At 49.9% G+C, this 24,426-nt stretch overlaps 1 protein-coding gene across 10 annotated transcripts in view; it reads right to left on the minus strand.

Moving 5' to 3' along the window:
• The window catches only part of SYNE3 (spectrin repeat containing nuclear envelope family member 3), a 118,310-nt gene that overhangs the window by 84,484 nt on the left and 9,400 nt on the right, over positions 1–24,426 (minus strand). For 5 of the 10 annotated variants that reach the window (XM_009006506.5, XM_078335706.1, XM_078335710.1 and 2 more), the window contains one exon: positions 15,474–22,847. In XM_009006506.5, the coding sequence (XP_009004754.2) occupies positions 15,474–15,864 (391 nt within the window). In that variant the 5' untranslated portion in view covers positions 15,865–22,847. Of the gene's footprint in view, positions 1–76; positions 22,848–24,426 lie in introns of those variants that run through there. The other 5 variants (XM_078335707.1, XM_078335705.1, XM_078335704.1 and 2 more) reach the window with 5 other exon arrangements.

The following is a 24,426-nucleotide window of genomic DNA, read 5'->3' on the forward strand; positions in this document are numbered from 1 at the left end:
TCAGCGATGTCCCCTCTGTGGAGCTGGCGACTCCACCCTGGTCTGCAAGCAGTTGGCAGGGGCTCGGGTGACTCACCTTCTCCTTTGTATCCTCTGCGGAGCACATGCAACCTTCTGATATGTTTATTTGCTTGCCTGTTGACTAGATCCTTCTAGAATGTGAGTTCCATCAGCGCCAAGGCTTTACCAATCTTGTCCAGGACTCCTACCCCACTGCCCAGGACTGTGCCTGTCATCCAGGAGCTGGTGAGTGAGGGAAGGAACGGATCTTTGCTCCGTGTGTTCAGCTCCATTCATTCTCTCGGCACCTCCATGGGGTGTCCGGGCGCCGTGTACAGCAGAGGAAACACTAAGCTGGAGACCTGCCCTCGAGGAGCTCACAGCGCATGCAGGAGAACAATGCCTCCGCAAACAGGCCCGATTAGGGAGCTGAGTGAGGTTCAGTTCAGAGGGAACACGGCAGGGGTGGGAGAAACTCACTCAGAGGAAGGGCTGGGGAGGAGCAGTCGCAGAGGAGGAGACTTGAGCTGAAGGGACAGTGAAGGAGGTGGCCGCAGGAGGGAAGGGTGTGGGGGGAAGGAACAAGATGTGCAGAGCAGCAAAGCATGAATTAGCATCTGATACTTTGTCCCCAGCGGGGAAGAAATGAAGGTGGAAAGTCTCAAGCCTCAAGCCTCATTCATTCATCCAACAGCATTTACAAAACACTGTGGCCCAGAGCAGGCAGGGGTTGGCCCCAAGTCCAAGGAGATTTTCCGCCTTCACAGACTTTAGGGGGGCACACAGACCCTTGGAGGACAGCACAAGGGCTCTGGGAACACTGAGAAGGGGCAGTCTAATCTGAGGGCGTACCAAGGCTCAGGGGAGAGATGATCCCCCTTTACTCCTTCTACCAATGACCCGACCGCCCTGTGCACAGAGCAGCATGACTGACCTAGGATGACCAATTTATCCTGATTTGACGCACACCATCCAGGTTTTAACCTTGAAAGTCCCAAACCCCAGGAAACCTCTTAGTCTTGGGCAAACCAAGGACAGTTGATCACACCTACTTTCACCTTCATATCGCCTTCCAAGACCCCCAGACTGTCCCCCACTCTGCTGACACCCCACCCTCCCCCTCACGTTCCAGCCACTCACAGGGGCTGGGTTCCCAGAGCCTGTGTCCTCAGAACCAGCCAGGCTCACGAGCAGCCTTTCATCCAGGACAGGGAGGGAGACTTGCTCTGGGTTATGCACGGGACAGGCCTGTGTGTCCTGCCTTTAAGGCTCCTAATCACAGCTGCCACAGGCTCTCACATCCAGTCACTGTCTTCCTTGTCTGAGCTTTATCTCCCGAGGCCTCCGCAATCCAAGGACAGGCTTCCTCCCCCGCCCGTCTTTGCGCATTCAGAAGGAGACCCATTGTGGGTGCCCCACAAGCAAACAGGTGCCGAATGGAAGCAATGAGCAACTAATTAGGACACCGCCATCTCCACGTCACGGAAGGAAAACCAGCAGGTAAAACTGATCAGGCACTCACCTTTGGCATTCATTTCGCAAGGCCCTGAGGATTCCACTATTCAAAAGCAGCTACTCAGAATCTTGACTTCCAGAACCTTCTAGAGCCCTTTCCACTAGCTCTGCAGAGACTCAGAAACTACAGGACTCAGAAAAACTTAAAAGTCTTCCCCAGATGCTTGTTTCTAGGCTTCTAAAGTAGAGCTCCATGTTGAGCAGCGAGTTTCCACCAAAGACATTCACAGAAAACGGTCAGGCTGGTACCACTCTGAGCTCCTGGAGGTCTGAGCCCCAGCTTTAAGGCCCTCCAAAAATGTTGGTCTCCCCAAGAATCTGAGACACAGGGATGAGGAGTTACAAGAGCCCCAGCTTTCATGGGAAAGGTGCTAATGATTAAATTAATCCCATTAGCAAGCCTCTAGATAAAGTGGATTTAATCTACCCTCAAGTCCCTGCAAGGGCGACGCGCGGAAATGGCAGGATCCTGCCGCTCACACTGTTTGCTAGTTCTACCATTTATTATTAGCTTGTGACCTTGGAAATGCTCCTTCACTTCTCTGGGCCTCCCCTACCATGCAGGGTTAAGCATTGCCGTCCACCCTTGTACATAAGTCTCGAACTCTTTACCAGACATGAGAGAGTAATAGTGAACCTTCTTCAAGGGCATGCTATCTGCCAGGCACTGGGCTAAGTCTTACCAGGATTCTTTCATTAATGCAGTAGGTCCTACTATTCCTGCCTATTTACAGATGAAAGAACTGAGGCTCAGAGAGGCTAAGACACCTGCCCTAAGTCCCACAGCCAGGATACAACAAGTTTCCTCTGCTCTTAACCACTAGACCATTAATGTTTGCTAAACGAGCAAACAAATTAACACTAGGTTCTATTTTAAACAGTAGACACAAGATTGAAACTTGTTTCAGAACTACTTTCGTTTGTTTGTTTTTTGAGACAGGTCTCTCTGTTGCGCAGGCTGGGGTGCAGTGGTGTGATCACAGTTCTCTACAGCCTCGACCTTCCAGGCTCAAGCAATCCTCCTGCCTCCCACCTATTGAGTAGCTGAGACCACAGGCATGGGCCACCATGCTGGGCTAATTTTCTTACATTTTTTGTAGAGATGGGTCTCACCATGTTGCTTACGCTGCTCTCAGATTCCTGGGCTCAAGCAATCCTCCTGCCTCGGCCTCCCAAAGTGCTGGGTTTACACATGTGAGCCACAGCACCCAGTCAGAACTACATTTTTAAGAACTGAAATTATTAGAAGAGTGACTAGTTCAAATCTGCAAGGCCCATCCCCGACCTCAGAGAAGGCTTCTAGACAGGAGGTTGCAAACCACTGCTCACTGCCTGATTCTGTACAGCTCCTGAGCCAAGAATGTTTTTTAACATTTTTAAATGGTTAGAAAAACATCAAAAGAATATTTCGTGTCATATGAAAATTATATGAAACTCAGATTCCAGGGTCCACAAAGTTTTACTGGAACACAACCAACATCCCTTCATTTACATAGTATCTGTGTCTGCTTTCTTGATATGATGAAGAGCCAAAATATACTTACATATTTCCTTTCTGTTCTTTTACCAAAAGAGTTTGTTCTGGAAGCTTCAAGGCCAGTGCTATTTATCAGCCCAAGGGAACTACCTCACCCCACCCTCTGCCTATCAGCACAGCATTCTTCTGGGTCCGGAATCCTAGAAAATTCTATGCTAGTCCTTTCAGCAAACTGACACGGTCTGGATAGCCAGCTTTGCTGACAAGCAAAGGTTTCCAAATGCTGAGAATCGTGTCTTCATTGGAGCTTTTGCCCTGGAATTTGTCTCACTTACAGTCCTTTAGGGGGCCTTTGCCACTAAGCTGAGGTCCCCCCACAACGTCATTGTTGTTCTGCTGAAACCATCTCCCCACGTCCTCCAAGCAGTATCTGAATCATTGCTAGACTGGGTTCCACCCTCGCAGGGGCCCATGGTGTGAATCACTACATCAGCTAAAAGGTAATAGGAAGCCAGCACGGTGGCTCATGGCTGTAATTCCGGCACTTTGAGAGGCCAAGGAGGGAGGATCCCTTGAGCTCAGGAATTCGAGATCAGCCTCAATGACATAGAGAGACTTCACCTCTATTTAAAAAAAAAAAAAAAAAAAAAAAAGAGACAATAGGAGCCTCACACAATCACTCACCAAAGAAATACTCACTGGGCTGGCCACAGTGGCTCACGCCTGTAATCCCAGCACTTTGGGAGGCCGAGGCGGGTGGATCACGAAGTCAAGAGATCGAGACCATCCTGGTCAACATGGTGAAACCCGTCTCTACTAGAAATACAAAAAATTAGCTGGGCATGGTGGTGCGTGCCTGTAATCCCAGCTACTCAGGAGGCTGAGGCAGGAGAATTGCCTGAACCCAGGAGGTGGAGATTGTGGTGAGCCAAGATCGAGCCATTGCACTCCAGCCTGGGTAACAAGAGCGAAACTTCATCTCAAAAAAAAAAAAGAAAGACTCACTGGACAACTCTCCAGTGATAACAGGTAGGGGCCACTGGACACATGCAGAAAAAGCTGGCCAGGGCCAGGCAGGGCCTATTCATATCACGTTCTGTTCCTGTTTCCCTTCTGGGGAGCTTAAGACCTGGGGGCAGGGGCCCTATTTGATCTACAGAGTCCCAGCCTGGAAGGCAGCAGTGCTGGGTCCTGCCCTGGGACTCCGGGCACCTTGCTTCACTCCAAGGCTTGATTAGCCCAAGCACCAGCAAAGGAGCCAGGCTCTTGTGGGCACTAAGCCTGTAATGTTGCATTCACTGAGTTTATGTGGCAGTGCTGACCCCAGGAAAATGGCCCTGATTGCTGGATAGATTGCTTCTCAAGCTGCCCCTATGGTCTGGGGAAGGTGGAGCAAGAAGGCAAATGCATTGAAACGGAGATAATCTGGCTGCACTGTCCCTGGGGAGCTCTGAGTTAAGCTGCACTGGGAAGCCCTGCTATGCACACAGCCGCTCTCAAGTCCGCCAGTCCCACTCTCTGCCAGTCCAGGTGGCTGGTGCCAACAGTCCTGGGTTAGTGATCTCATTGGGCAGCCCTCAGATCTGTCAGAATGTTGGGCCCTAGAGGTCATCTAGTTCCGTGTCTTCACAGTGTGGCCATTTGTGCGTTACAGTCATGATTTTGACTATATCCGAGATGCAGACATATCCACTTTTTTTCTAATTAATTTTCTTTAATATGACCCATTTAAACTTGTTTATTTTAAAAGAAGACTTTTTCTTTTTACCTTTTTTCTTATATCTGGATTAAGAAATAAATGTTTACACAGGGCATGGTGGCTCATGCCTGTAACCTCAGCACTTTGGGAGGCCAAGGCAGGTGGATCACGAGGTCAGGACTTCAAGACCAGCCTGACCAACGTGGCGAAACCTCGTCTCTACTAAAAATACAAAACTTAGGTGGGCGTGGTGCTGCATGCCTGTAATCCCAGCTACTCAGAGGCTGAGGCAGGAGAATTGCTTGAATCGGGGAGGTAGGGGTTGCAGTGAGCCAAGATTGCACCACTGCACTCCAGCCTGGGAGACAGAGCAAGACTGTCTCAAAAACTAAAAAAAAGGAAGAAATATATTTTTACCTTAAATAAAAAACCAGGGTCAGGATCAATTGCCATGTGTCATAAAGTAATGAACATAAACAAGGTTTAACTCTATCTGGATAATGTTGCTAGTTTACACGTGGGGCCTGCTCACTGTTAGGGAGCTGTTAAACACAGATTAGCACCTCACTGAGATGTTCTCCTGGACTACATCCAGGGGTTCTCCATCATCCCAGTGCATCAGGATCACCTGGGAAGCTTTAAAAAGCTACAGATAAGCAGCCCCACATCCAGAGACCTCTCTAAGTAATTGGTCCAGGGTGGAGCCCAGGTCTCTATGAAAAGGTCATCTAATCAGAACAATTAAAAGAAAAGGAAAAAAAAAGAGATGAAGGGGAGATGAAGAGGGAGTGGCTGTCATTCAGTGCCCTGGGCTTGTGCCACCAAATTTATCCTGGCAATTACCAGTAGCCCCTAGTCCAAATTCACTGAGATCTGACCTGGTCTAAGCCCCTCCGCTGTATTGAGAGGACCTAGAGGCTCAGGGCTGGGAATGAGACAGCAGGGCCTGCTACGGTGATTACTTTTTTATCCACAGTTAATTTCATAAAAGAAAAAAGTCACATTGGCCAATTGCAGATGGCTGGTGCCCTGGGCAGGCAATGAATGGTCAAGGTAAGTGGTCTGCCCCCTGTATACCTCTAAAGGGGGACATTGTCCACATGGATGTAGGCTTGGCTGGGTCAACTCCGGCCCATCATGCCTTCCTAGATCTGCTAGGGCACGGGCATTAGCCAGCAACACCCGAGCCAAGGGCTGACCAACCGCAGCTGTGCCCTGTCCAACTCACTGCACGTGCTGGGGGCAGAGGCAGGCAGAAGTGCTGAGTTCCCTTCCAATGATCTGCATAATGGCAAAGTCACCTCCCTGGCTAGGGAGCACCCAAGGAAAAGAGGGAGCGCTTGGAGAGGCTGGGAAGTGAATCTGTGGGAACTGGCGTGACCCAGCACCTTCTGCTTGCTGGGAATCCCACATCTGTTATCTCATCTCCGACTCACAGTGACTGCAGGGAAGGTGCAGCCAGCCTCATCTTACAGGTGTGATACCCAGGTCCATGGAGGTTATGTGACTTGCCATAGGTGACAAAATCAGGGTCCCAGCTCAGATTGGGGGGATTCCGCCTGAGGCCTAGGAGCAGAGAAAAACTCCATCAAAGTCAAAAGTGGAACTCCCTTTGCACAGATGGCGCTAGTGATACCTTGCTCTGCTGGCTAAACTAACATTAGTGATGGGCCCTGACCTCCGCGGGCTGGGCTGCGGTTCACAACTTATGCTCACACACCCAGCAAGGCAAGTAGTGTGCACCTGTGCACCCACTTTACAGGGAAGAGAGTTGAGACCCAGAAAGATTGTGCCTTTGGACAAAATAAAAGTGTCCTTCCTGGTGCCCCTCCCAGCCCCTTGAGCTTCCCTCTCATGGAGTCACATCCCCTAGGATGGGGCTGTTTAAAGCACACACCTCACCCACCGCATGCCTCCCATAGGGCAGGGCCATGTCTCTGCAGTCTTCCTAGTTTGTGTCCACCTCAGCCAATGTGAGTACATTGAAGAAACGCCACTGCCCAAGGCACAGGTTACAAAGCGGAAGGGCCCAGGTCCCAGCCGCAAACACGTGCTTCTTTGGCTCCCAAACCAAAGTGGGCTCCAGCTAAACCCTGCAGCTTCCTGCAGGAGAGCCAGACAGGAACTTCTGGGGCCATCCTCTCATCCCCTCCAAGCAGCACATTAGCAAGTGAAGACTGTGGCCAGAAGAGCCTCGATCCCCCTCCCTGGACATTTGGGTGGTTTTACCCAGAGGGAAGTGAGACAAGAGATGCCACAGATGGAATTTTTTAAATAATCAATTTTTTAAAATTATGCCTGAGCAAACTTGAGCTTGAAATCAGCAAACAGATAAATAGGCAAATCACGGAAGGCAGGCCTGCTCCCTGCCTGGTGCTGGCTAAATGACAGAGATTAACCTGGCAATGCCAACTGGCTCACACCCAACCCTGCAGCCACTGGCTTGTGGTCACCAAGTTCTCAACAGTTAGTGAACAAGTGGTGGCCGGGGTTCCCTAGGACAAAAAGGTGTGGTCAGAGAAGACAGGGTGGCTTGCTCCGGGGCGGGCCCCAGCTCTGGAAAACCTTTGGCATTCTTAGCTCATGTGAAACTGGTCCCACAGGAAGGATTTCCTTTGAGGAATGGCCTGGCAGTGTGAGAGCCACTGGGGGCTGTGGAGAAAGAGCCAGAGGCCTGGTTAGGAGGCTGAGTGACTCACCACTTCCACCCACAGCACTCCCGGCACGGAAGGGCCAGTGCAGCCTGGTAGTCACCTGCCAGAACTGTGGGATCAGGACACCTGGGTTCAATTTCCAAGTCCACTGCTAGCTGAGGTAGCTGAAGGTGGATTACTTAACCTCTCAGCCAAATGGAAATAACATCAGAGCATCCTTCGTTGGGCTGTTGGGAGGATGAAGAGAGAAAAGGCAGAGAGCACTTAGACATTCAGTAAGTACTAGACCGCTAGGAGCTGTAAGGATGAACCATGCAGGAATCATAGATGGCACCCAACGTGCTCCATCGTCCACTCATACATTCATTCATTCATTCTAGAAGTACATACAGTATTGAGCAGCTTTGATGGCTGGGCTCTGGACGGACAATTCCTGGCCTTATCTTCTTCTAGAGTTTATTATTGACAGACAATAAGCTCAGCTGCAAATAATTAACACAAATAATTTCAGGTGACAGGACAGAGCATGTGGGCAGGATGGGATGGGTGCCACTGCGTGGGCAGGAATGTCCCTCTGAGGCTGTGGCTGTGAGCTGAGGTTCCGACAAAGAGAGGGTGCAGCCAGTGGGGGGCACTTTTTAGGAAGAGGACAGAGCAAGAAGCCACACTAGAGGAAGGAAAACTTGGCATGTGCAAGGGAGAGAACATCAAATGTGAGTCCCAGGGACGCCAAGAGAGAGATATCTGCAAGGTTCCACGGTCAACCCCCAGAGAACCCAGGAGAATGGAGAGTTCTCCAAGAGGACAGTCCCCTGAAGGGGGCCACAAAGGGAGATGATGCATATTGCACCTTCTCTCCCCAGCCTCAGGCCATGGCTCCAGAGCTCACTTTTTTCCTGTGTCCTGGAAATATTGGGATCTGCCCTTCATATTTCATTCAAGAGAGCTCTGAGCACACCTAATGTTTGTAAGATCCTACTTTAAAGCCTTTTAATTTAATAATAGTAATCATAATAATAGCGCCCTCTCTCTGGGTTGGGAGCAGAAATGTGAGGATGAATAACCCTGTGTCCAGCCCTCAAGGAGGTCACAGGCTAGTGGGGAATCACTCTTGAAACTGTTGATTAGGAGGTGGTTGAGGAGGGCTTCCAGGAGGAGGTGATGTCTAGCCAGGTGTTGGTGGGAAAGGGTAGGGAGGAGAGCTGGGCAGGGGGACGGCTTGAGCACAGGTGTCAGGTGAGAAGGGTCAGGATGAGCTAAGGGCTTTATGGTCCATGGAGGTGGCCCACGTTGCAAAAACCTGGGCCAGCTAAGAATGTGGGACCTAATCCTCAGAGCAAGGTGGATAAGCAGGGAGTCACCTGTCAGTGATCTGGACCCTGCTGGGGTTATGGGTGAACTGCAGTGGCCAGAGCCAGGTCCCTAACACCTAGTTTGAGGCTGTGGTCCTTGAACAAGAAAACATCTGAACTTCAAAGCACCTTAGAAATCTCCTAATCTCAACCTCCCTCTTTAAAGAGCAGGAAACAGACTAGCCCAGGTGAAGGTCAAATACAGGCTCCTCCCGTCCTTAAGGAATGAGGCTACCCCAGTGAGTCAGCGGACTGCATTATTTCAGCAAATGTCACTTGGGAGGGGCTCAGCCCTTTTCAGATCTCAAATAAAACTCGTGGCTTAAATTAGAGTCCAATGAGCCCTGGTGGCCCACCCTGTTCTGCCCATGCCTTGTTGATGACCACATGTGCTGAACACTGAAAGCCTGCCATTTCATTTCATCAAGCCACCATCCTGAGTTGTGTTACACCACGAATATCAATGAAACACACTTTGAGGGACTGTGGTTGTCAGGTAAGAGCACCGGCCAGGGAGTTAGGAGACAGCATCTTTTTTTTTTTTTATTTTTTGAGACGGAGTTTCGCTCTTGTTACCCAGGCTGGAGTGCAATGGTGCGATCTTGGCTCACCGCAACCTCCGCCTCCTGGGTTCAGGCAATTCTCCTGCCTCAGCCTCCTGAGTAGCTGGGATTACAGGCACGCACCACAGTGCCCAGCTAATTTTTTGTATTTTTAGTAGAGACGAAGTTTCACCATGTTGACCAGGATGGTCTCGATCTCTTGACCTCGTGATCCACCCGCCTTGGCCTCCCAAAGTGCTGGGATTACAGGCGTGAGCCACCGCGCCCGGCCCTGGAGACAGCATCTTGACCCTGAAGCACCTTCAGGACTTGAGCCAGCCATCTGTGCTGCAGAGACTTGGTTTCTCCACATGTAAAATTATAAGCATAGATCATCTCTAAGGCTCCGGCTGCCTGGACTGCAGCTGTCACTCCTAAATGCTTCTCCAGTGCCCACACACAATTTCTCTGGGCATGTAAGTTAGGGTTTGTTTCCTAGTTTGAAAGTTGCCTTACCCACGTAAAGTTCTTTCTCATTAGGTCCTCACTAAGCCCTGCTCCATAAGTATCACTAACCCCTTTAGATGGGTAACACCTGAGAGTGGAGGGTAGGGTGCAGGGCTGGGACCTGGGCCCAGGTCTCCACTGCCCAGGGAAGCACCCATGCTGGGACACAACAGCCATGCATTAGGAAAGCCACCATCTGAAGCCAAGCAGTCCGAGAACACCTGTCTCTTGGAGCCCTGTTGGCTGTGACAGGCACTTCTGCAGAGGGAAAGCAGGAAGAATACCTTTGATGAGAGAAGAAGGTGGCCAAGAACCAAACTGTGTGGGACCAAAATGGGATGGATTCCCCCAGCTCCCCACGAACCACTGCGCACGCTGCAGACAGTGGGCTTCCTTGCGGAAGAGCAGTGAGGAGAGGTAGAGAGTTAGCCTCCAGGTCATCTCTGCGATCTGACAGCTGGAAAGCCACTACCCAACTGTCCTCTACCAGGGCACTTCCTCATGGCCCCCCAGGCTGGGCTGAGCCGTGGAATTTCAGCATCTAAGGAGTGAGGAATGTGCTCACAGCACAGCGCACTGGAAAGGAAAGTGGTTCATCTTTTCCACTCCCCCTCTGGATGAAAGTCCTGCTCCATCTTCACCTGCTGTGTGATTTGGGTCAAGGCACTGAACCTCTCTGAACCTGTTTCCCCAACTGAAAAATGGAAATAACCATACCTACAGCACTCAATTGTTTCAGGGATCAAGTTTGCCCTGCAAAAAATAGGATGAGTAAGAACAGAAAACCACACACCGCATGTTCTCACTCACAAGCAGGAATCGAACAATGGGGACACACGGACACAGGAAGGGGAACATCACACACCAGCGCTTGTGGAGGGCTAGCAGAGAGAGAGCTTTAGGAGAAATACCTCATGTAGATAATGTAGATGACAGGGTGATGGATGCAGCAAACCACGTGTATACCTATGTAACAAATCTGCACATTCTGTACATGTACTCCAGAATTTAAAGTATAATTAAAAAAAAGTAAGATAAAAGTTTAAAGTCAGTAAAAAAGGATGAGTATGAGGAGCTCTTTCCCAAGAGGACTTCCTATAGGAAAGAAGATTCTAAGCACTGCGTATATATTTTCTTTGAGGATGTTTCTGTTCATATAAGTTCTAGAAGTGTGTGGTACCATTGTAAATTGTAACTCTCTTCCGACTTTTTAAAAATAAGATGATCCTATCAGTTTAAGCTCATGTATACCTCCCGTCTCTCTCCCTGACTACCCTAAGGAGGAGGCTTGTGACCCAGGACTCACACTGGTCTGTCTGTTGGGTGGTGTCCCCATGAGAGTCATACAGGCGTGGCGGCCTGGAGAGAACTGTCTTCCCTACATGTGTGCCCAATGTTGGCCTTGACCAGGACACTTCCTTTTGTTATAAAACCAGCAGATTGTTCCAGGTGACCTGAGGTTCCTTCCAGCTCAAATATTTCAGGATTTTATGATTCAGAAGCATAAATCATTAGGCTAGGACCTTTAAAAATCCTGTTGATAATCTGAGATCATAGAGTGTTATTGTTATCTTGCTTGTTGTATGATTTGGGAAGAGGGAGATTATGACTCCTACATGAAAGAGAAATCATGTGTCATACAACAGGATTTGTTGCTTTATTTTTTAAATCCAGCCAGATTAACATTTAAATCTGAGGAAAGAGGCAGGTTTTCTAAGAAAGCATCTGAAAATGCTCCATATGATCTTTTAATCTCATTTGTATTATGTAAGATTATATATATAATAGAATATATGTGCCTCCTATTTGTAAATGGTGAAGCATAAACATATTTTAAAATAACACCCTTAGCCAGGCACAGTGGCACATGCCTTTAACCCAGCGACTCAGGAGCCTGAGGCAGGACAGTCGCTTGAACCTGGGAGGTTGAGGTTGCCGTGAGCCAAGATCGTGCCACTGCACTCCAGCCTGGGAAACAGAGTGAGACTGTCTCAAAAACATAAATAAATATATAAAAATTAAAAATACCCATAAGCCCCCCACTGGACTGAAGAAACAGAACATAATATATCCCACTGAGAGTAAAACAGGCATCTCATCTCCCTGATCAATTACCCACGTTTCCCTAAAGATAAACACTTTGATTTTGCATTATCATTCCCTTGCCTTTTTCTTTTTAAAAGCAGCTTAATGTTGTGAAACAGAATCTATATATAAAGGCATGTATAAAACATACACGTAATTAGCAAATAACTACAAAGTGATTTCCTTTGCAACTGCCCCCTATGACTCTCCTAATCCTCCCGCCTTTCCTCAGCACACGTGGTAATATGCTTGACTTTTATTTAAGGTAATCACCTTCTTGCTTTTTGCCATCATTTTACTTCTCAGCTATGTGTCACTAAACAACGCATTGCTTGATGAGCTTGTGTTTTGAGCTTTTATAATTGCGTTAGCAGTTCTCCTTGGAGATGCTAGGATTCCCTATGTCATATCTGCAGCCTAGAAACCCAGGTGCGAGATTCGGATTTGGGCACTGGTGTTATAATGATAGATGAGGATTAGTAATAATAAAAACCATCAGTCCTTCAGGAGTTCGAGACCAGCCTGCCCAACATGGCAAAATCCTGTCTCTACTGAAAAATACAAAAAATTAGCCGGGCATGGTGGCAGGCACCTGTAATCCCAACTACTCTGGAGGCTGAGGCAGGAGAATCACCTGAACCCAGAGGTGGCGGCTGCAGTGAGCTGAGATTGCACCACTGCACTCCAGCCTGGGCCACAAGAGCAAAAAACTCCATCTAAAACAATAACAACAAAACAAACCATCAGTCCTATTTATGGTGTGCCCCACCATGCCGGGTGCTCTGCTAAGCATCATCCCCAGTTACCTCATTTATCCTCACAGCAACCCTGAAAGGCGAGTATTTAGAGAGGAGAGAATTAAGGCATCAGCTTCCTGGACTTGTCACCCATCCATTTCCTAGTTGCTCAGCCCCAGAACATTATCCCGAAGTCCTAAAGCAAAGATTCCTTTCAGGATGGGAGGGTTAGGAAACACTGCTCCTCCTGGGTTTCTATCTTTGTGGTCCAGTGGGGTGCTTTAGATGTTATTTAAAAAAAACCAGTTTAGAATCCTTTTTTTTTTTGTTTCAGTAAGTACTGATTGCTTAATGAATGAAGACAAGCATCCTGTCTGGTCAGTACTGTTTTCCCAATGATGAAAGTACAACATTGTCTTTGGATCGTCTAAGATAGGCCATGTGGTGTCAGGAAGAGCATCAGGTCAAAAACCCTGAGTTCTAATCCTGGCTCTACCACATCCAGCCACTGGATATCAGCCTCCTCATCTGTAAATGGGCCAGCAATGGCAGCCTTGCCTACTTACCAGATCCTAGGAGATGAGAGGCAGGAAGTGCTTTGGAAGACCCCACAGACACATTCGAGTCCCTCTGTAGGCTTCTCTAGAATCTCCTGCCCTCCCTGGGGCCAAGGACCAGCTTTCTGTGCTGGAAGGACTGTGAGGTAGATGAGCCAGGCCCACCCACTATTGACAGACAAGGGGAAATCAAGGCAGGGAGAGGACGGGGAGAGCAGAGGGGAACGAAGGTATCCCCAACGATGCCCCTTCACCTCAAACTGTGACACCTGCTCACGTGTGCTGTGTCTGACATCATGTGAGATGCTGATCAGGGCAAAGCTCATTTCGTGTTCACGACACCCTTTGAGGCAACACCTGCAGTGCTACGGTGAGCCCCTTTCCCCGGGGAAGGATGCTGACCCTTTGAAAGGTGAAGCAACTTTCCCAAGGCTACAGCCAGGAATGGGCTAAGGTAGGACTGGACTCAGGTAATCCAACTTGACTGCCCCCATTCCTAACAGCTGGACGATGAGGGAGGCCCAGCTGCCCAGTGGGCTCCCAAAGGCTCCCAGATGCTTTGGATATTGAGCTGGGCCTGCCCAGTCTTGCCTCCTGGGGCCGCGAAGACAGGGCCCCCAGCAGCCCGCCTCGTGTTTCTGCATCACTAGGCAAAGGGGCTGCCCAGGCATGGCCAGGTCCACCACTGCCGGAGAGCATGCAAAGCACCCAGGCAGGAGGGTTGTTCCCATGGAGACAGAAAGGACTCCAACTCACCCTGAAGTACCTGCAGGGAGCCAGATGCCAGACTGCACCTGGAGGCAGAAACCTGAGCCTGGATCATCTCCACTTCCCTCTGTTCCACCAGCCCATCCTCAGGCCTTCTCCTCAGGACCCGCGGCAAGACGTGAGTTCCAGAAATAAGCCATCCCAGCCCACTTCCCGCTCAGCCACCCCAGAGGGGCCTCTCTGGCTGAAAACAACGCCCGGGGCCAGCAGGCTTGGCACAGCTGTGGCTGTCAGCCTGCTGAGCGCTGTCCGGCCTGAGGAATGTGCAGACCCACATGTGCTAGAGCGTCCCACTGGGGCACAGTGACAGGAAACTGAGCAAAACAGCTTGTTGGCACCGATACGCCCCTCCCACCTCCCAGATCCTGACTTCTGTGGGCTGTTGGCTGCCCTGGTCGTGCAGGCGGCAAGGCCGGGCCCTTTAAGCGAGCCAGGCAGTGTGGCTCTGGGCAAATCACTCCCCATCTCTGGGCCTGTTTCTGCTCCTCTTGGTGGATGAAGGAGGCTGTCCTGCCAAGCTCAGAACCACAGTGATTTTGTGACACACTCTCCTTTCTGGGAGGACAGTCCATTCTCCTCATGCCCTCATTCATGTGGGATGATGGGGCATGCCTCCAACACACATCAGGCTATCCCAGTAGCAGCCCTTGGCTGTAGAAAGCCACCCCACCCAGTGCTGGGATGAAGGTAACACTTCAGACTTGAAAGGGTGACCAGGAACCTGGGAAAGAGTCTCAGGGCAGCAGCCCAGGGTTGGAGCTTCAAGGCCAAAGTGGTTAACTAAAAATATTCATTATCACCCGGCCCAGGACAGAATCCCCTGACTTCCAGTTTAGAAGGAGAAGTCAGCGGGATGGTGTAGGACCCTGCTACCGGGTTGACCAATGAGACACGCCAATGAGTCTGCTGTTTGGGGTAAAGATCCCAAGATCCCAAGAGAAGTCAACATCCATCTGAGGCTCCCTCAGGCCCTGCAAGCCATCTCTGGCCTCACTGCCCCCCCAGCCCGCTTTAGAGATGTGGGAATGAGGCTCAGAGAGGTTGACCTGCTTGCCAAGTTTGCACAGGCAAGAGGTGTCTGAACGAAACTGAGCATTCGGGGTTGGACTTCCCCTCCTCTCCGCCGCCTGCTCTGCTCTCCCAGACACTACCAAGCGCGCTCATGGTGGCCAGGAGCGGGTCGGGTCCCCGCGGCGCGCAAGCCTTGGTGACAGGCCAGCCCGCCCCTAGGGGGGGCAGAGGGAAGCCCCGGGGAGGCCCCCGGCCTGCCTGGGACGCGCTACCCCGGGCGTTAGGGCTTTTTCTTGCGGGCCGAAGCTCCCGGGGTTCAAAGGAAAGGCTCGGGAATTTCGCTGCCAGCAAGGAACTGTTGGATTTAAACTAAAAATACCCGCCCGCCTGCAGCTGTCACTCCGGGGCCTCCGCCCCCGCGCCAGGCGCGCCTTCCTAGGTCCCCCAGACTTTCCGCGCCCCTGATCCCGGGGCTGTGACAGAGCTGGGCTGGGACTGAGCACCCGACCCGCCCGGCCCCGGCCCCGGCCCGGGACCCCGGCCTGGCCTCCCGGCCCGGCGCCACTTACCCGGCCCGGAGCGTGGAGGAGCGTGGAGGAGCGCGGCGCCGCGGGCTGCTGGGGCCGAGCCTCCTTCTCTGAGTCCCGGGCGGCTCCGGGGCGGGGCGGGGCCGGGCCGGGGCGGGCCCGGACACCCGCGAGTACCCCCGCCCACGCCGGGACCAGCCCGGTGGCCCGGCGGGAGAGGCCGCGCCCCTCTTCGCGCGCGCTCGGTGCGCAGCCCCAGCCCAGCGGACACCCTGCGTGGCCCCGGGGACCGGGACCGAAGAAGAGCCTCACCGCTCTCTGTCGCAGACCCCGGGCGGGGGCTAAGGAGGCTTCCTGTCCACGCTGACCTGGAAAGCAGCCCGGAACCCCGGTCCCTGCCCGTCTCCTTCCCACACGCCCACCCATTTCTCATCCTAGGGGATGCACGGAGCTGCCTCTCCCCGGGAAAGTTGGATCTGTGCGCCCAGACTTGGATAAGGGATTAGGACACCGGCAGGTCTTGTCCTCACAGAGCAGAGGTGGGGGCCTAGGCAGGGCACATCGCCCGTAGGCGCGAAATCCAAGAAGAACACGACACCCATCAGCCAGCCTCACGCAGGCAGAAAGGGCGGGGGGGGGGCACCCCTGCCCGTCCTCTCCCACCCCACAGTCAAGGAGTCACAAGGAATGTGAATCCCCAACTATACCGTGAACCTCCAACAAACCCAAGGCCTCAGAATGCACCTCCCCTATCCCTCCCCACCCAGTAGAAATATCCTCCCATCCATTCACCAACCCCTGCTCCTGCCACACCAACCCTTTAACCTGGTCCCAGAATGTCTAATGTCTAATCTGCCTCTGTGCCTGTGCACATGAAGTTGCCTTGGCCTGGGGTCTGCTCCACAGCCTCCTCTCACACTCCCACTGCCTGACGGCTGGAAGCCTGCCCAGCTTGGCGCTCTCTCCCTCTCCTCCCAGGTCAGCAGTCACCGACCTTCCCTTGCATCCAGCCGGGCTTTGAACAATCCTGGCCCTTAGTCCTTATCTTTTTCCGAGTAATTACACAGTTGCATGATAGGCTCCACCTCCTCTGGATCAGCTGAGCGCCACTCATGAGGGATACAAGCTGTAAAACTGGGTATAATGCAGACTCCAGTCATTACAACTTAGGTGCGGCTAGCGATTTTACAGGTGAGGAGTCAGTAACTGGCCCAAATCCAATGCTTCCGGGAGGGTGTTTTCCTTTTTTGTTTCTTAGCAGAGATGGCAGATGTTTGTAAAACATAGCTGTGTAAAAGTCAGCGTCCTAAGAGATTGAATTGTAAAGCAGGACAAGATAGTGTGTGTGTGTGTGGGGGGGTGCACGCACGCATGTCTTTTCCTAATTGAGAGGGAAGTAGAATTAGCCAAAACCCAGGATTCACTCTGAAATAGACCCACACACACCTCTTAGTTAGATCCCATTTATTAAGTTGTAATTAAGTGTTGAAGATATACACAAGGCCTCTCCCATCCCTGTGACTGACTGGTTCCAAGTGTCCTATTATATGTGTTATTCTTTCTGTGACTCCATTAGAGGTGCTGCCGCAGGCCTTGAGGTTACCACAAACTGCAGGTACAGGCGGTGAGTAACAATGATTATAATGCCTGCATCTGGATCATGCTTTTTGCTTTTCAGAATGCTTTCAAACGTGTCTCCTCATTAAATCTCTGCAGACATCCTCCAGGTAGTTAGGAAAAGTTTAATGAGTTTCGCCTGACAGGGGAAACCAAGGCACAAAGAGGTCAGGTGATTTGCACAAGGAGAGAGAAGGCTCCCCCGGCTGCTCCAAGGGTGGAGCAGGCCACCGTAACCCAATGTCCTGCAGGAAGAGATGGCTGGGTGCAGTTGGGAGCTCAGGCTCTAGCACCAAAGTGCCCAACTTGCAAGGTTCAGCTGATTACTCATACTAGGTTTCCTTTTCTGTTAAATAGATCTAATAATAGGAGCCTATCTTGTATGGTTTTGTGCCTGCTGTTTGAGCACCCAACTCAGGCGAGCTGCTCTGCTATGGTTCTGGGAAAAGTATGATTGCTACAGTTTCTGGCATACCGTGTTTCAGTCTTTCATCAAACATTCCTACGCATCTACTATAGCCAGTCACTGGGAATACGAAGAAGAATGAGGCATAGACTACTACCTCCAAGGAGGTCAGGATGCAATAATTCCGTGTCAGGGGACTGTGGTGCAGAGAGATGACTGTCCCTTCTGCTGCTGGTCGAGTGCAGAGCACCAGTTCAGAGCAACGGAGATATCCACTTTCTAGGACCAGCGTTGCTACTTGTGTAGCTGACTGAATGGTCACAAGCCATGTGACCTCTTACAACATTGGTTTTCTCATCTGCTAGATGGGGAAAGCAATAATTTTTCATAGGTGAAAACACATGAGATAAATGTATTTTATAAAGTACAAAATACTGTGCAGATAGTTTTATTATTATTGTGATTGCTATTCTCTCAGGCTTTACAGGGCTTGCTGCTTTTCAGAATACTCTCCCATTCCATTGCTTTTCTTAGACAGAGTCTCGCTCTGTCACCCAGGCTGCAGTGCAGTGGCGCAATCTTACTTACTCACTTACTGCAACCTCCACCTCCCAGATTCAAGCAATTCTCATGCCTCAGCCACCCAAATAGCTGGGACTACAGGAACACACCACCACACCCAGCTAATTTTTGGTATTGTTAGTAGAGACAGGGTTTCACCATGTTGGTCACGCTGTTCTCAAATTCCTGACCTCAAGAGATTCACCTGCTCGGCCTCCTAAAGTGCTGGAATTACAGGTGTGAGCCACCATGCCCAGCCACCCATTACTTCTCTTAAGCCTGACATAAACATCACATCAAAAAGAGAACCCTATTTTTTATTCGATGCCAGTCTTTTTTCCTCTCCAAAGTAGTCCATATGGAAGGAAAACAAAAGTTGAATATGCAATGCAAAGGGATGGGCGAGTTTGCAACTAGGGAGGGCACAATATCCTCATCTTCAGCATTACCTGCAGCTACAAAAGGGAGCAGACCTGAAAACCTATCTGGAAAAAAAAAAAAATCTGGCAAGGGTTTGGGGGAAAAGCCCCTTTGTCGTCTCTGGAATTCAACACAGGAAACCCCGCCCTGAGACCTTCCTTTCAGAAACGGCCCAGAGAGGGAACCACAAGAAGGGCACTAAAATTATGCTGTTAGGAAGTTCTGACTCACTTGGCAGTGGGGGCTGTTTGTGCAACGTACAATCTGTCTTCCAAAAAGCGAAGTTTTTACCTCTCTTTCCCTATGTCTCTTCCCTGCAGCCAGCATCTCCACCACCACTCCCAGGGAAGCAGGAATCAATTTAACAGCCCCGGGGAAATTATCCGGGTCTGTTTCACATTTGCTGCTGGTTAGCCAGCTTCACAGCAATCTGCAGGGCCCTCATTTTCTAAGCAAGATTTTTTTCAGTTGTGTGTGTTTGTGTTCAGTCTCCATAGATAGGGTACAACAAAAGCTGCAGTGGCTCTTCTGGCTAACAAAGCACCTCATGGGTAAACTGAGGCAAGAGAGTAGGGAGGAGGGGGATTGCCCAGGGTCCCAGGATAGGAACTGCTGTTCAAAACATTTGCATTCTCATCTCTCCATCTCTGGCCTGGCTTCCCACTTAGTGGTGAGGTAAGTGCTTTCAGTTGAACATGGATGAAAAGCTCACGTTACGGGTGCCCGCTTCTGGGGTGCCTCATCAGAGTGGTCCTGGTCTGAGCATGGAGGGCTGGTTCTCATCCCATTCTGCTCTGAACTGTTCCTTCTTCTTTGTTTTTCATCAGTTCTCCATGTGTTGGTCTGTCCTTTCCCACTCGGGTGCTACATGTGCTTCTGGGGTGAGCAGATCCAGCACCCTGGTTTATTAACTTCTCTGGGTAGGTTGCCTTCCCCATGGGCAGCTGCCACTCATCAACTGAGCAGGGGCACCTCTCTGGTACTCCAGCCCGAGTAACAAAGCGAGACTCCATCTCAAAAAAAAAAAAAAAAGGGTCCAGCGTGGTGGCTCAGGCCTGTAATCCCAGCACTTTGGGAGGCCGAGGCGGGTGGATCATGAGGTCAAGAGATCGAGACCATCCTGGTGGTCAACATGGTGAAACCACGTCTCTACTAAAAATACAAAAAATTAGCTGGGCACGGTGGCGTGTGCCTGTAATCCCAGCTACTCAGGAGGCTGAGGCAGAAGAATTGCCTGAACACAGGAGGCGGAGGTTGCGGTGAGCTGAGATCGCGCCATTGCACTCCAGCCTGGGTAATAAGAGCAAAACTTCGTCTCAAAAAAAAAAAAAGGAAAAAACGAAAATAGAAAACATATAAAATCATTCTGGAAGAGGCCTGTCATGTTTCTCCACCATTGGGAAGCCCAGTCTACTCTTTCTGCTTCTGTTGGAACCACCTTAAGTGTATGTGGGTTTTTTTTTTTTTAATAAAATGTTTTCTTTTGAGACCACTGTAAATTCACATGCAGCTGTAAGAAATCATACAGAGGTCCCCTCTATGCTTTACCCAGTTTCCCCCAGTGGCAGCGTCTTACAAAACAGTGGGACAGTATCATAGCTAGCATACTGACAGACACCATCGCCACACAAGATACTTCCATAACAAGGATCCCGCATGCTCTCCTCCCTCCTTCCCCATCCCCTCCTTCAACTCTGGCAGCCACTCCTCTGTTCTCCTATGATTTGGTCATTTCAAGAATGTGATAATCATGGAATCGCACAGTGGGACTGCCCTCATCCACTCAGTGTAGTTCTCCGGAGCGTCACCCAGGCTGGCTACTGTGTCGAGTCTGCGCCTTCTCATTGCTGAGCAGCAATCCACAGTGTCATGCATCAGGGGCTAGGTCACCATTCCCTTGTTGAAGGGCATCTGGGTTGTTCCCAGTTTTTGTCTATTATCAATGCATCTGCTATAAAGGTTTTGAACACACGTCTGTGTCAACATAAATCTTCACCTTTTAAGTTTCAGCTGTTGGATATAATACCCACTTACTAACTCACAGCATCGGATTTTTCCTACTTTTCCCTAATGATGAACACATCTAGTGATGTTTAAGTGTCCAACAGTTGCCTAGGACTGGCTCTTGAGTTGCAGAAATCTAACAAAAGCCAGTCACATGGTTCCTGCCATCAAGGAATGTACAGTCTGTTGGGGAAGCGACATTAAGACATGCAAATCATTCATGTAACTAAATAACGCTGCATATCATCAAATGTGAGACTGCATGGTACAAAACTGACTTGTAGAGGAATCCAGAGACAGGAGAGAGACGTGGAGGCATGCGTGTTTGGAGTTGTCCTCTAGATAAAATGAGTTGTGTGAGGTATCTCAAATGATGGAAATAATGATATTTTACATTTATTAAGGACTTACCTACCATCGGCCACACACTGTTCTAAGCCTTTACTTATATTATTAATTTAATCCTCATTCCCACCCTTCAGGATTGCTCCTATTATCATCCTGTTTTCTAAATGAGGGAAAAAGGTGAAAACTTGGCCATCACCACCCAGATATGACATGACTCACCTCGGGGACACACTCAGGAAGTCTCACCCCAGCACCCACACACTTCATCACTGTGGATTCTGTCTCATAGCAATAGTGGTCATGATTAAATTCCAATCTGTTTTTTAGGTTATATTTTCCATACACAGCATATACTGATTAGCTATGCTGATCCTTCTGTGGCAAGGTTATTGATAAATTCAAATAGTCAGCAAACAAACCAGCACCAGTGTTAGTAACAGGTGAGAAGTCGTGTGTGTGTGTGTGTGTGTGTGTGTGTAAAAAGCAAGCCTGAAGCCTCCAGTTATGTAGATTATCTGCATAGGCAGCAAAACACACACTCAAACATACACCACACACATCAAAGTTCCCAGCTCTGTATGATAAGGCACACAGAGACAGCTGAGCCCATTTCAGATAATGAATGTGGTTTTGTATTCTCTGAATTGTGACATACCAGGAAAGTCACTTCCACGTTCAGCTGCCTCCTCGGTTGCTAAACACACAAGATGTGTGCTTGCTCTTCACTCACAGAACTGATGGCTGCTCACTCTTGAGCTGTATCATTTGGTTAAAACAACAGCAAATTACGAACCTGGCATGTTTGCTTGTTTTTGTTTTGAAATATAAATGCAGCCTTAATAATGTCGGTGTTTCTAATGGTGGGGTGGGTGGCAGAGTGAAAAGCTCCCTGGATCAGCATCTTCTGACTTGCTGTCTCTCTGGGCTCTGCATTCCCCAGTCGGCTGGGCAGAGGTGAGCCATCTCATCTCCTCCTGTCTCCACATTTATAAAATGCGGCCAGTTCTTCCTGTTTTCCTTGTAAGAGCTGTCATGAGATTCACATAAAGATGATGAAATGCACAACAAACTTGAGGTTCTGTGCAAATGTGTACTCCCATGGTAAATTAAATCCTCCACTTACTCTGATTCCAAAGTATGCTTCACGACAGACACTAACTCAGGAAGAGGCGGTAAGGAAGACTTCCCACTAAGGAGGAAAATGAAGCTTTGCGTTTTTTTTTTTTTTTTAATCCCTAGAGACATGTTTTTGAAAATTCCTGAAGCATCCTCTCCTTGCTTTGACAAGGATGGCTGTTCTGAACATGTGATCACCTTAGAAGTGCTATGTGATAGGCAGAGTGCCCAGGAAGCCGGGAGGCTCTGAGCCCAGCCCTGGCAGACACGCAGAGGCGTGGCCTTGGCATCCTCTTTAGGGCACCGGAACCCATGAAGGGTATTGCACCATCCTCATCCATTCCCTGTAAGCCGTCGGCACTGGGCTCTTTGGGGAAGCCTCTATCCGAGTGGCAGGGGCTGGTACCAAATAGGTTCACATATCTTACAAAACCTGCTGCTCTTGATGACGGTTCTTGACAGCTCAGGACACTTCCCTAATAGAGAACATTGTTTCACTGTGGTAGTTCCGAAACCATAGAATCCTACTGCCAACAGCTGGCACTGAACACATGCAGAAGAAACGTTTTCCAACCGACTGCCACAAGTCCTTGCAACTGTAATAGCTGCAGCACCTGGCCTAAGGTTTCAAAGAATTTTTATCTTCAATTTCTTCTTTGAAGTTGTAGATTTGGTATACAGAGGAAACCTGCCAGTGTCACTAAATGTCCCTCCTGGTTAATTGGAAAGCCCTATTCAGCAGACAGAAGCAACTGCTATAAAGGCAAGAGAGAAGGTGGCACACACATCTTGGTGTCCTTGGGTATTTCAGAGGTCTCGGCTAGCACCATGCCGACGGGATGAGTGCACCAGCTTCGGCAGTCAAGCTTGTCATCATCCAAACGGAAATGTTTGTGCAAAATGACTGGACTCCATCTGCTCTGTTCACCAACTACAGAGATGGCCTACAACAAAGTTCACACAGAGACAAAAATGACAGATTTACTGGCCCAACTCCAACGTGTTGCAGAGCCCCTTAGAGGCTCAGTGAAGTGCCCAAGGTCAGCAAACACTGATTGCATCAGCCCACACTGTTTACCCCCATTACCAAATCCAAGAGACCCTGTGCCCTTACTTGGCTTCTCTCTGTGGCTTTTTTTTTTTTTAAAGAGACAGTCTTGTTCTGTTGCCCAGGCTGGAGTGCAGTGGTACAATCATAGTTCACTGCTGTCTAAAACTCCTGGGCCAAAGTCATCCTCCCACCTCAGCCTCTCAAGTGGCTAGGACTATAGGCACACACCACTGTGTCCAACTAACTTTTACAACTTTTTCTAGAGATGGGGCCTATGATGCCCAGGCTAGTCTAGAACACATGGCCTCAAGCAATCCTCCTGCCTCAGCCTCCCAAAGTGCTGGGACTACAAGAGCCCCAAGCCCAGGCCCTCTGTGGCTTCTGGTAACTGCCTCTTCCCTGAAGCATTTGCTCCCAATTCTCCCCATGGCCTGTCCTTCCCCAGCTACAGGCCTTCTCCAGGCTTTCTTCTCTACACTCCTTCTTGCCCTCCCTCCCCAAATCTCCTTTGTCAATAAATCCAGACCTGCAGAGGCAATAATCTGCATACTCTCTCCCTTTATTTCACACATAACCTGATGATTTAGATGTTCCTGAGGCACCTGGAAATAGAAATGCTCAAAAGTAATACATGACCCTACCTTTCCAATCTTCCTTCCCCCTCCCTGTATTCCCTGAATCAGCAAGTGTAGTCCGTGGCTAAGCAAAACCCTGGGAATAAACCTGAATCTTTCCTTCTTCCTCCCACAGTCAGCCAGTCACCAGACACTGCCATCCTTACCTTCCAAGAACTCAGCTTGATGCGGTGCCCTTCCCCCATGCCTCCCACCCCAAAGGTTAAATCTGATGACCCTAAGTGGCCCTGGCAGCTCGGGCACCTACAATCCATCCTCAACTCTCCTGCAAAGGTGATCTCTCAAGCCCTCCACAGCTTACACTCCTCCTGGGACCTTCCCGCATCCAGAGGAGAGCCTAAGGCCTTGCCATCTGTCCTTACCTCAGCTATGTCCAATCCTGTACTTCTCAAGAAATGGCCTGGCATTTCCCCAGCAGGCCCAGGGGCCTTTTGCCTTTGCCCTGGTTGCTCCCTCTTCCTGGAATGTCCCTCCCGTTTATATAGAGGCACTTTACTCTTTCAAAACTCAGCTCAAGGGTCACTCCTCTACTGAGCTTTCCGCATCCCTTAGCGCTCACTGAGCTTTTCCCAGAGCCCCATTCCCCTCTCCAGTTCTCATGTTTCATTCTTGCATCTGTCCCCATCACAGGACTGAGAGGATTTGGGAGCTTCTGACTCCACTCTGTATCCTGTTTAGTGCAGAGCCTGTGGACATATCACTGAATGTTTCTCTACCTCCTGTGGCACCTGTGGTCAATATGATGAGTTCCACACCATTTGGGATTTATATAATGTAGTCTTTATACAAGAATTATGTATTGAACATATAGTAAGTCCCAGGGATGGCACTAGGGCA

This window comes from Callithrix jacchus, chromosome 8 (genome assembly GCF_049354715.1).
Source record: "Callithrix jacchus isolate 240 chromosome 8, calJac240_pri, whole genome shotgun sequence".
NCBI classification, from domain to species: Eukaryota; Metazoa; Chordata; class Mammalia; order Primates; family Cebidae; genus Callithrix; species Callithrix jacchus.